This window comes from Cicer arietinum, chromosome 3 (assembly GCF_000331145.2).
Source record: "Cicer arietinum cultivar CDC Frontier isolate Library 1 chromosome 3, Cicar.CDCFrontier_v2.0, whole genome shotgun sequence".
NCBI lineage: Eukaryota > Viridiplantae > Streptophyta > Magnoliopsida > Fabales > Fabaceae > Cicer > Cicer arietinum.
The window spans coordinates 66,152,510-66,164,350 of record NC_021162.2 but is presented as its reverse complement, the minus strand read 5'-3'; the positions used below and the strand labels follow the sequence as shown (position 1 = coordinate 66,164,350).

General features: G+C 30.0%; 1 protein-coding gene across 1 annotated transcript; it reads right to left on the bottom strand.

The window, feature by feature from the left end:
- Positions 1-1,396: 1,396 nt before the first annotated feature.
- On the bottom strand, positions 1,397-8,816 carry LOC101493494 (cell division control protein 48 homolog B). The gene is made up of 12 exons (XM_004493307.4): positions 8,495-8,816; positions 8,349-8,393; positions 6,572-6,630; positions 6,324-6,473; positions 4,957-5,061; positions 4,213-4,312; positions 3,572-3,853; positions 3,317-3,486; positions 3,098-3,226; positions 2,327-2,414; positions 2,114-2,191; positions 1,397-1,935 (listed from the first exon to the last, which is right to left on the bottom strand). Exons 1-12 carry the CDS (start codon positions 8,648-8,650, stop codon positions 1,627-1,629), a joined length of 1,671 nt encoding a protein of 556 aa, XP_004493364.1. The 5' UTR covers positions 8,651-8,816; the 3' UTR covers positions 1,397-1,626.
- Between the last annotated feature and the right edge of the window lie 3,025 nt (positions 8,817-11,841).

Here is an 11,841-nt window from a genome sequence, read left to right as displayed (position 1 = left end):
AAAATTTAAGAAAAATACTGAAATTAATTAATGGCACTATAAATTACTAAGTATTAACTATCAAATATATTATAATATACTAAGTATTATAATTAATTAATTAACTAAATAATAATTGTTAATTATTAGTTTTAAAAAACTATTGATACCTGATTGATCTTATACTATTGAATTTTAATTAGATGATTGTTCATTTGTCACCGTATTTATTCATCCATCTATAAATACATTATTGAAAATTAGAATTTGATACACTATCGAAAGTTAAATTTAAATAAAAAGTTAAAAAAAAATAATTAAACATAGAGGAGTCATCAACAATCACTTTTTTATTGCTTTGTCTTTTTTTTAAATCAAAAATTAATTCTTATTGCATTGTCAAGTTTTAGATACATGTGATATTTTAGTTGATATGCAACATATACATGTACCATCCAACATTAGATTATACTTTTTTTTAGGACATTGTATTATACACTTCTTTATAATCAAGTTTCCCGATATATTTGATGCCTGAAGATCCCATGTTTTTTTTTATATAAATCCAAACAGTATACGAGTGTATGAACCAGTGTGCGAGTGTATGAATATAGCAAAAATATTGTTAACATTAATGTTAAGTGTGTACGATTAACTTTGAAGGCAAATAGATAATCCATCAAATAGATAGAATCTTATAGAAATAGAAAGCTAATTTAAGCACCAATGCTTATCTACAAAATATGAACCAGTGTGCAATTAATTAATATTTGTATCTAAAATGAAAAATGCAGAGTTATTTATTAGATCTATTTGATAAAAAAATTAGAGGTAATGAGTTAAAAGTTATGAAGTGCTTAAGTTAAAAAGATTTAAAAAAAATATGTGATAGTGCGTCAAAAAACTATCTCTTTTTTTAGACAAATATTAATAATTAGTTAAATTATTTTAATTTCTAGAGTTGAATTCGAGATCTCTTACCTGAAGTTTTTTCAAATCATTTAAAAACACCAATAATTAAGTGTATAGTTTGTGATTTTCTAATGCAAAGTAGAAAAGCCTAATGCACACTAGTAAAGAATATTTGGCATATGGTTCTTAGGGAATCACAAAATTTTACTTACATATCGGGAGTTAAATCACTTTGAAAGAAAATCCCTCAAAGAAATTTGAGATCCAGTGTCAAAACCTAAAATAAAATAAAGTTCCTCAGCCGCTAAAAAATATATAACTTTTTTCAACTACATGATAGAAGCGTTTTTTAATGGTTTAATTGAAGAAGTTGGTGTTAAGCAATCCCTAAGGTTTGAAGACTCTACTCTGCCTAACCATTTTTTAAAACTCAGCAAAGCATAGAAAATAAAAGCTTTGTATGGAAAGCCAACTCCAACAGCTTCGTATGGAAGACTTCACATTATTTTCCTTAAAAATTATTTAACCACGAAAAAAAAGTAGATATTGCCATATTGCAGCAAAAGAAAACTAATTACAATTTGATTTGAGTATATATTATTTCTAGTACTACTAATAAAACTATGTCAAAGACAAAAATGAAATATTATAGTATTTAGCAGTAACAAAAAACAAACATAAAACTGACTACACCAACTTCAACCAAAGACAAAGGAAACAACTTGTTCTTAGTTCTTATGGTTTTCGAGACGATGTCCTCATAAAAGATGAGTATGAATCAATTTCTTCTGTTGTTAATGCTGGTTTTAAAGAATTCTTTACAATCTGGAAATGGCGGTCACAAACAACACTAGCATGAATGTTTTCTCTCAGAGCTACTATTCCAGCTTCATTACATAATCCCTTTAGTTCGGCGCCTGTGAAGAGCTCAGTGTCTTCTGCTAATCTTCTGAGATCAACATCACTCCCTAAGTTCATCTTACTTGTGTGTACATTAAGTATCTCAAATCGACCCTCCAAATCAGGTGGCGGCACATACAAAACCTATCATTCCACAAAAACAATTACTTTTATAAGTGATTTGAGAAACTCACTCGAGAACTGGCTTACTTTTATAAAAGTAACTTATACTCTTATAAGTTACTGAGAAATTTGTGTTGTAAATTTGTAATTATAAATTTATAACAACATGAATTACAAGTATGGTTGTAAATATTTGTACCAAATCAAATCGTCCGGGACGCATAAGTGCAGCGTCGATTGCATAAGGGCGATTTGTAGCTGCCAAAACAAGGACTCCCTGGGGGGAAAATATGGGAATTTAGTTAATGGACAGAAATAAACTAGATGTTGTCTCTACTAATCTCTTGATAAAAGAAGACGCAAGAGTGGGAGAATAAAATGTGCCCCAATATAGAAAAAAGTAAAAACTTACTTTAGCTTCTTCTAAGCCATCCATCTCAGTAAGCAGAGTGGATAAAAGTCTTTCTCCCACTACAGCACCACCGCTCGAACCATCACCCCTGCAATTAAGGAAAAACGTAAGAACATTACTTCTCATACGCTAAAAAACAAATATCTGCAGTCAATATCTCATAGCAATTGAAATAGAAAATATACCAATGATAAGTTTCATCAATGCACTCTCTAACAATATTTTTTTATATAAAAAATTTAGATTAGGGGAGGCACACCCCATGCCAACGTCAAAAGAACCACCAATCTCATCATGCCAACGTCAAAAGAACCACCAATCTCATCGAGTATTTACAATGGAATATGTGTATAACCTACCTATTGTGGAATTCAGACTTGAATCCAAGTCACACTGGATGTGAGCGGAAGGTCCAACCATTTGTGTTAAGCACAATTGGTCTCTAACACTGTTTCCAGCACACGATTATTCAGTGAAATACACGTAGGTCTACTAAATCACAGAGTCACAATCCCAAAATAGTGGGACTCGGTGAATTTCACTTCATAATAATGAGAATTGGAAAAAATATGTCAGAGTATGTTGCTGCAACTTCTCTTTCCCAAGAACAGTTCAGATTACATGCAAGATCCTATTGTGTGCCGTTATGCGTAAAAAGTTGAACATTGGTCATGAAATGCTATCATAATGTATAAAACTGTAAGAAGCCCAGAACAACACAACAATTCTTAGGATTATTTTCCATAACACATACAAAGAAAACTTACTAACCGTTTGCCAGCTACTACATCAGCCTCATCAAAAAATATTATACTTTTTCCCGCAAGCCGTGCTTTGCGAAATGTATTACGAAGCAAACCTTCTCCCTCTCCGACATACATTGAAAATAATTCTGCACCACTAATTCACCATTCATTACTTTAAAATATTTCCTTAATGTAAAATCAGTTTCGTCCAAACCATACTTAAAAACGTTAATATTATTCAAACCTCAAGGAAAAGAAAGGGACATTAGCAGCATTTGCAGCAGCCTTAGCAAGAGTAGTTTTGGAACATCCTGGAGGCCCATGGAGAAGAATTCCACGAACAGGGGTTATTCCCAATCTTGAAAATGTGGCAGCATGCTTCATAGGCCACTCAACGGCTTGCTCGAGCTTTTTCTGTCCAAGGAAGGATACACTCAGACATGGCAGAAATATGAGATTTTCAATGAAAAAATCACATGCAAAATTTACAAAGTAAAACCTTCAAGTCTTTCAATCCCCCAATGTCTTTCCAAGTCACTTTGGGAATATCCACAGTGATGCCTCTTGTTATACTTGGTTTAACAAGGGACCTTGCTTTCTTCCAATCTTCCATTGTTAAACTGGAATTACTAACATCTTTATTGGCATTGGAGGACCTTTCGACTGCAGATTCGATAGCTTCACGACACAATGCCATTAAATCAGCTCCGACATATCCATTGCATGATGCAGCAATGGATTCTAAGTCGCATGAATCCCGAGGAATCCTCCTTGTATACAGCTAAAACAAATTTAACACAAACAAAATAAATTTATGGTTGTAAAATGACAGATTCACTTTTCTCACAAAACAATTGGTCTTAGAAAGTGCATAAACATTATAAAAATAAAAAATAAGAAATTGCATAAGCAAATCTTGAAAAGTTATATTACTACCAGGAAGTAAATCACCCAAACTACTTAATGTGTTATACACACATGCATACAGATGTACAAAACACATCCTTCGCATCTCAACTCAAGGTTTGAGCTCCTAATTTATTTCTTGAAGAGGCATTGATATTATCTCAAGAACCAAATCATTCAAAAAGATTAAGACATTAGGTGAAGGCCCAAAAGTATTGTGTCTCTCACAGTTACCTCTAGAATTTGAAGACGCTCCTTTTCATTTGGGACCGTGACTTCAATTTCAGCATCAAAACGTCCATACCGTCTTAGGGCAGGGTCAATTGCATCCACACTGTGTATGCGGAAACCAACTATAAGAAACTAATCAGAAGTATTCACAAATCAGGTGTAGATGAACATCTTTAAGTAGCATTAAACGATGACATGTATCATATGATTAATTCAAGATACAGGTTTTGAGAAAACTCCATAAGCGCATAAAATAAATTTACAGGTCCCAGATATCATCCAAAAGTAAAGAATGAAAGGTAGGAAAGAGTATCAAATAACAGCATGCACACTTAGTAATTCTTCAAGTTACACAGAAACAACTTTAGCAAGTCAATGTTCTGTTAATCCATCTGGATAAGTTAAATAACTTCATGATGGATACACATTTCTGTTGCAACAGTTAGATATAAGATGATGATGATGCAACGATCAGCTGGGGTTAGAGAAGCATTATAAAAGATTTATATTAAATAAACAAAAGAGTCTTGGCCAATAAAGCTCAAACAAACCTAGTCTATTTCCCCCATCTCCATAACAAAAAAAAATCATCTTCCGTGTTTCTCTCTTTCACTACCATCTTTCCTACAACTCTGTCTATCTCTGTACCAGACCCTATCACTTTCAAAAGAAAACCAAAATTCATACTTTTGTTTTTATTTCCAGTTCTAAAATTTAAAAATAATATATGGTAATATAATAGGTAACCTGTTAGTCGAGGCAACCACAACAACACCTGGTGTAGAAGAGGTTGGTTTGTTTGAGTCCATCAAAGTAAAAAGTTGGGAAGCAACTCGGACATCTTGCTCTCTTCTGCATGTAGACAATGTAAAATAATGGGATTGATAAGCCTGCTGCATGCATATAAAAATTTCTTTATAAATTTAAAATAATTGACAAGCCACATATCCACTATATCACTTCATAACATGAAGGCACGACAAAAATATCATACGATAGCATAATAAACTGAAGGTCGAGGCTAATAATTTGATATAGAACTAGACCAGAAATAGCAGAATAATACTATATTGTTGCTGAAAATATGTCATTGATATATCAAAATGATATCAATATCAAAAACACAAACAATTAATATTGACATTCCCACACAATTCAAGAAGCATGTTCTCTTCCACCTTCTCCCAATCTAATCTCACCCATTCTCTCTGTTATCTTTCCTTTTTTTATCCTGTTACAAACTAACCTGAGCCTTTCCTGCCTCCTGTCATCATCCCACACTCTCTGCTACATGAATAGGAGTTGGCTATCCCCACCCACCCACTACATTATCGTAACTCCTATTGGTCTACTTCCCTACATTGCTCCCTTGATAATTGTGGGCCTAGCTAAGGGCTAACTAAAATAAATATCATACATTTATAAATATAACACAATGATAAACAAAGTAAATAAAATAAACAAGTTGAGTTGAGACATTATGTTGAAACAAAAGTTATTAAATGATCTCTATGCCTACCATAAACATTAACACATCTTGAACCCTGTTACCAAAGATATAGCATTGACATGTTGCCATAGAGCAACTTTAAATCACTACCTTACAAGTCATATTCCTAATCAAACAAAAGCAAGATAAAACTTGACAAAGCTTAGAAAACGAAGTGCAAAGCTGCAATCTTGTGAATTCAGTTAAACAATGCCTGGTGTAATTCTGATTCATAAACTTGACAGGGTACATCCAACTCTAGTCCCAATTAATGTTAATGACCACACGGGAAACATCGTTTTGAGAACTTCCATTCAGAAAGTATAAGAATTTTAACCCTTTATTCGGTAACTATATGCCACGAAAATATTGAGGCAATACATAACCAACTTAACACAAGTTCAGGAGTAGGAAAAAGATTATAACAAAGTCAATAGCCATATAATGTTCATAGACCAGGGAGTTCTCTTAAAGAAGACCTTTTACCATATTATTTTCTCTACTCATAAAATTGTGATTAAAACTGAATTGATCTTATTAAAAAGAAGTCCAAGATAAAGAAGTGAAAGCTACAAAAAAACCACATAATTATTATTCAGCATAAAAGTCGTCAATTGTCCCATACTTGGAATCTCGACGAGGACAAAGTGCATCTATTTCGTCTATGAAGATAACTGAAGACTTGCCCAAGGCTACATGAGATGATGCCTCTGAAAAGGCCTCACGGAGATTTCTCTCACTTTCACCAGCTTTTGCGCTAAGAACACTGTGTGGGCTGCAAAACAAACAAACAAATAACGACAAGTAATTGACTCGGGTCATAGAACTTTGGAACACAAGATTGACAAAACTAGACATTCAAAAGACAAGTACCTGATAATTGTCAAATTTGCCCCACATTCGATCTTAACAACTGCCTCTACCAAACTGGTCTGCAATCACATTCACACACAAGATAGATAGATATAATTAATTTGAAATTAATAAGCAAAGCAAAATGTAAGCTTGGTTCCTAGCATAATCACACTTCTAAGGAGTAAGGACATCACATAATTATGGTGTCTTAGTTAAGTTACTTGTTGTCATTAAAAGATAGATTCAACACACTTGAATATAGTTTAATTAGGCAGTTTGGAATTAAAAACAATGCTTCACCAGTTACTTCCCACTAAGTCCATATAAATTAAAAAAAGCAAACCCGAACAGAATAAATGATCTTATACTCAAGACACAAACCAAAACCAAAAATCCAAAGCTCCTTGCCATATGTCATGACTTATCCGAACAGGGGCGAACCCATGTTGGGCCCAGGGTGTGCACATGCACACCCTCAAATTTTGAAATTCCTCTTACCTTCATATAGTTTTTGCACTTTGACACCCCTGGATTTTAAGTTTTGCACCATGGTTCAAAGGCTGAACACTATTGTCTCTGTAATTGTAATTTGTGACTGACACACTTTTTCTTGCCAACTGCGCTGACTCAATATAATGATGCATTGTTTTACTGTAATCTAACTATGGAGTGTTGACGAATGCTTGTTGTAATAAACAATTAAAGACACTGAAAAAAAGACATTTAAAATAACAATAGAATTAAAAAATGCTTCAAGCACGTACCAAAACCAATGTCTGTGACTTGCAAAAGCTAATCCAACACCATGGATTAATTTTATATATATATATATATATATATATATAATAATTTTTTGTCTCATTTTATATATAATAAAGTTAATATCCAATTTTAGTGTTCATAGATTTCTTTCAATTAAATCTTAGAGAAAAAATTATCTGTATTTAGTAAATATTTTAAGTTTAAGTGAAAATAAAATTATCAAATCTTAACTCATCTTCTATAAAATTTACAAAATTTAATAAATTTATTAAGAATTAAAACATAATAACATAAAACTTAATTTGCAAGTCCATTGAATTATGAGTTCTAAATTTCTGGTTCAAACTAATTTATTTTTGCGATAGTTTTTTTGCACCCCCTAATCCAGGGTTTTGGATCTGCCACTGTATCCGAGTCTGCAACTGGCCAACTGTAGGACTAATTCCTCAAGGTTACTGATGTGCACAACTGCATCTAATTCCTCAAGGTAACTGCAGGGACTAATTTCTCAAGATAACTGATGTGCATATAAGGAGTTGACATTTTCCAACAGATGTTTTTACATACACATTGGCCATAAATCGGATTCCTGACCAAATGGTTAAGACATTAAGTGACCCAAGTATTGCCACTTGTGTCATACCATGTTGGTAGTATAACCATGACCCTTATACCATACTAGCATCTACTTCACTTAGATTATATGACCACTTCAACAATCCTTAAGACCTTAACATCACAAAATTATCTTATCTATGAACCTCTAAGTTATACAAACACTACAACATTATTCCTTTGTGAAAATCAACCAATGCCTCCCATGGTTCTCTTGATACTAATCTAATAGATTAAAATACCTAGGATTTTTTTATCTAATAAACATAGCAACAGAACCCACATAACCTTTGAAACCAAGTTTTCAAATTGTAACTCAACCATTATTTGATAACCAAAGGCAACACTAATGCAACAATAATTTCACCATATTCTCAGTTCCATTTTTTAGCTTAAGTTGACAAAAAAAAAAAATCACCTTTCCAGTGCCTGGTGGACCATACAGCAATAACCCTCTTGGCCACTGAAAGAAAAACCCAAAAAAAAGTTAGGAGGAAAGAAAGAACAATACAGACGTAACTAAAAGAAATAATAAAAAAATAAAAAAAATAAAAAAAACAGAACTTTAAGGCCAAGCTTCTTTGCTTCAGTAGAGAAGAGATGAGGGTATGTGATAAACTCTCTGAGGGTTTGAATAGCTTTGGCGTTTCCACCAATGATATCCTCAGCTGTTCGTTGACCGTTGCTGCTGCTAATGCAGCTTTCCATCTCTCCACACATGGAATTATGCAAATGTTTACGAAATTATGTTTATTTTTTACTGGTAAACCTCGAAACAAAGGTTGAGGGGAAAAGTGGAAAGAATGTAAGAAAGTAAAGTGAACGGCGGTGGTTAGTGATTAGCGCGGCGGCGGCGGCAATGGAGTGAAGCCACAAAAAGAATTAGTATTCCCTTTTGTTTGGGTTGGATCCGATGTTGAATGTAATTTTATGGCAAAACTGTAATTAAACCCATATTATGGAGTTGTTTATTTCATCCAAGATTATACCCGTGTATTCAATTAGTGGTATTTTATACTTTTTACAATTTACAAAAATGGATTTCGTATAAAATTTGTTAGATTTTAAGTGAATTTTTAGTAGACAAAAATATTTTTCCAATGATATAAAATTTTCATAGATTTTAATTACTTTTTTTATTTCTTTTTTTGTCTTTATATTTTTTATTTTCATCAACACTAACTCTTCAATGGTAAATGATTGAACCCGACTCAAATTATCCTTTATTCTATTTGGGTTGATGGTTAAATATGATAGAATATAGTCAAAGGTTTATTTATTATTTTTGAGTTAAATATATTTTGGGTTTAAGGGAGCATATAGCTACACGAAGTAGATTAAGATGATGGTTGTTATAATTATGTCGGGAGATAATAAAATCGATGTTCTTATTAACTGTTAACGTAAAATTTTAATATTTTAATTTTAATTTATTTATTTTAACTAAAAAATATATTTTTATTTTATAGTATAAAATTGAAAAGTTAAATTTTTATCTAAATTAAAAATATATTTAACTTTTATCTTTATATGTATTAATAACAAATATAACTAACATCGTCTATTAAAATAGTACAATTTTACTATTTGTTTTGAAGTCTTTAAGAGACATATTGAACATTATGAACAAACAATGACAATTAATCTCGAATCGCATTTTCATAAAATATAATGTCACAGTTTCTTAAAAAATATCTCAATCATTTATATAACACTCGTAAATTCTGCACATGAAACATTGTGAATACTTAAAGGCATAACAAAGCACACGTAAGAAACTATGGTGCAGTCTTTAAAAATATCACCACAAGTAAAAAGTCTATGATTACCTTTAGCAGCTCTATTTGTATTACGCTTGATAATATAACAATAAGAATGTTCTCAAATGACCTAAACAATTATGAGAGAAAGTGACATGTGAAACATAAACATCGATGCATATGAGACTCAAAAGTGGAGGAAAAAGTGTCTTGAGAGTATTTGAGACAACGATACATCACAAGCAATTAGAGAATTATCCATTGAAGATAAATATTCTTTTGATATTTAATAATTCAAATATTTTTCTTTAAAGATCTTTAAGGGTTGTTTGATTTTTGTTTGTCATAGTGAAGTTTACTCTTGTTTAAAAAAAATAAAAAATTAATATATTTTTAAAAATTATTAAGGTTATGTTTAGATTGATATAATAAAATGAAAAAATTTATCTTCCATTGTTTGAATTGTTAAAAAAAGAATCTCATTGAGTGGAATATAATAAAATGCATTACATCATCTTCCATTACTTACCTTCATTTCTTCCTCTATAATTTGAGAAAAATATGATAAAATACTATTTTATTATCAATTCTACTATGTTCCATTCCAAAAAAGAATTTTAAATTTCTTAAGATTTGGTTGCACATTTTAATGGTTTTTATCAAAATAAAAAAATTCAAAATTAAATGTCTACTTTAAATTTTTTAACACATGCCTTTAAAATACACAATAACATTTGTCATATTTTTAAAAAATATAACAATCATACATTTGACAGTGTAAAATAAATTTAAACTGTTATTTTACAATATCATTGAATAAAAACCATCATTTTACTGCACATGTCTATTTAATAACCAACTACTAATTGCCAAAAAACAAAACTATTTATTTGAAGGGAAAAAAAACATCAGTGCTCAATAATTATAATTATAGAAAGAAAACTTAAAAACTTTTTCGTCTAGCTAGTTAACTAATATTTGAAGGAAAAACTATCTGTATAATACTTATAGCGGAATAAAATTGAATCTATTTTGCGTTTAAATTATATTTAATAAAATAACATTGTAAAATTGTACTTGACTATTATATCTTAAATTATGAACTATTATATCTTAGAATTATGAAATTTCTTCAATTATATAAAGACTGTAAATATATCTACATCCAAACTAATTTTTATTATCAACATTTAAATAATAAAATAAAAAATTGACCAATATGTATAATGTGCAACGATACATACTTAATAAAATTTTATTTTGTGTCTATTTATAAGTACACATATTTCTATCAAATAAAAAGTAATTAACATATTTTAATTATTGTAAAACTTTTTTTTTTTCCGTTCAAATACCACAATTCATGAACAATAACTTACATATGTTAATAATATAAATATTTAATTGAAAATATTTTCATTTTCTTTCATATGACCACTCTTCATAAGAAAAATTAAAGATGTTGATTATTGGAAAAGTTTTTTCCTTCCTCTTTCAAACTTGCAATTAGATTCATATTTCATATACATTTATTTTGAATACATTCATTCACTAAAAAAAAATATACTATTTCACTTAGAAAATGTACATTTAACTAATTTAATTATCAAATAATAAAATATTTCTTTAACAAAACTAAAAGAATAGTTTATGTGTGATTTTTTAAGTTTAAGGTATACGTTTATCAATACTTTTTAATGTCCTTTAAGTTAATTTCTACTACTTAAAAAACTAATTTTTTCTTCCATTCAAATTATCTTGACATAATTTTTCATTACATCATAGAGCTTAAATTCACTATTAAGAATTGGCAAAATTCACATTGATTATATATATATATATTAAGAGTTTAAATTTCACGTACTTATTATACAAAATATTTTATATAATTAACACATTATGACAAATATAATAATTTAACCGTTTAAAAATTATTTAAAGTGATAGTATATTTAAATTAAATTTGTATATTAATGCAGATGATGTAATTAGTGAAAATTACACTCATAATAAAAATAAAGAAGATAGATTCATGATTTATATTAAATATTAACATAAATTTAGTTCACAGTATAATGTGATGAAGTATATCGTGCACTACCTTATTATTATTATTATTATTATTATTATTATTATTATTATTATTATTAT

Coding starts and splice junctions, on each gene's coding strand:
- LOC101493494 (XM_004493307.4), bottom strand. CDS start 8,650: ATGTGTGGAGAGATGGAAAGCTGCATTAGCAGCAGCAACGGTCAACGA. Junction 8,394..8,494: donor CAAAGAAGCTTGGCCTTAAA/GTTCTGTTTTTT, acceptor TTTTTCTTTCAG/TGGCCAAGAGGGTTATTGCT. Junction 2,192..2,326: donor ATGGCTTAGAAGAAGCTAAA/GTAAGTTTTTAC, acceptor TTTTCCCCCCAG/GGAGTCCTTGTTTTGGCAGC.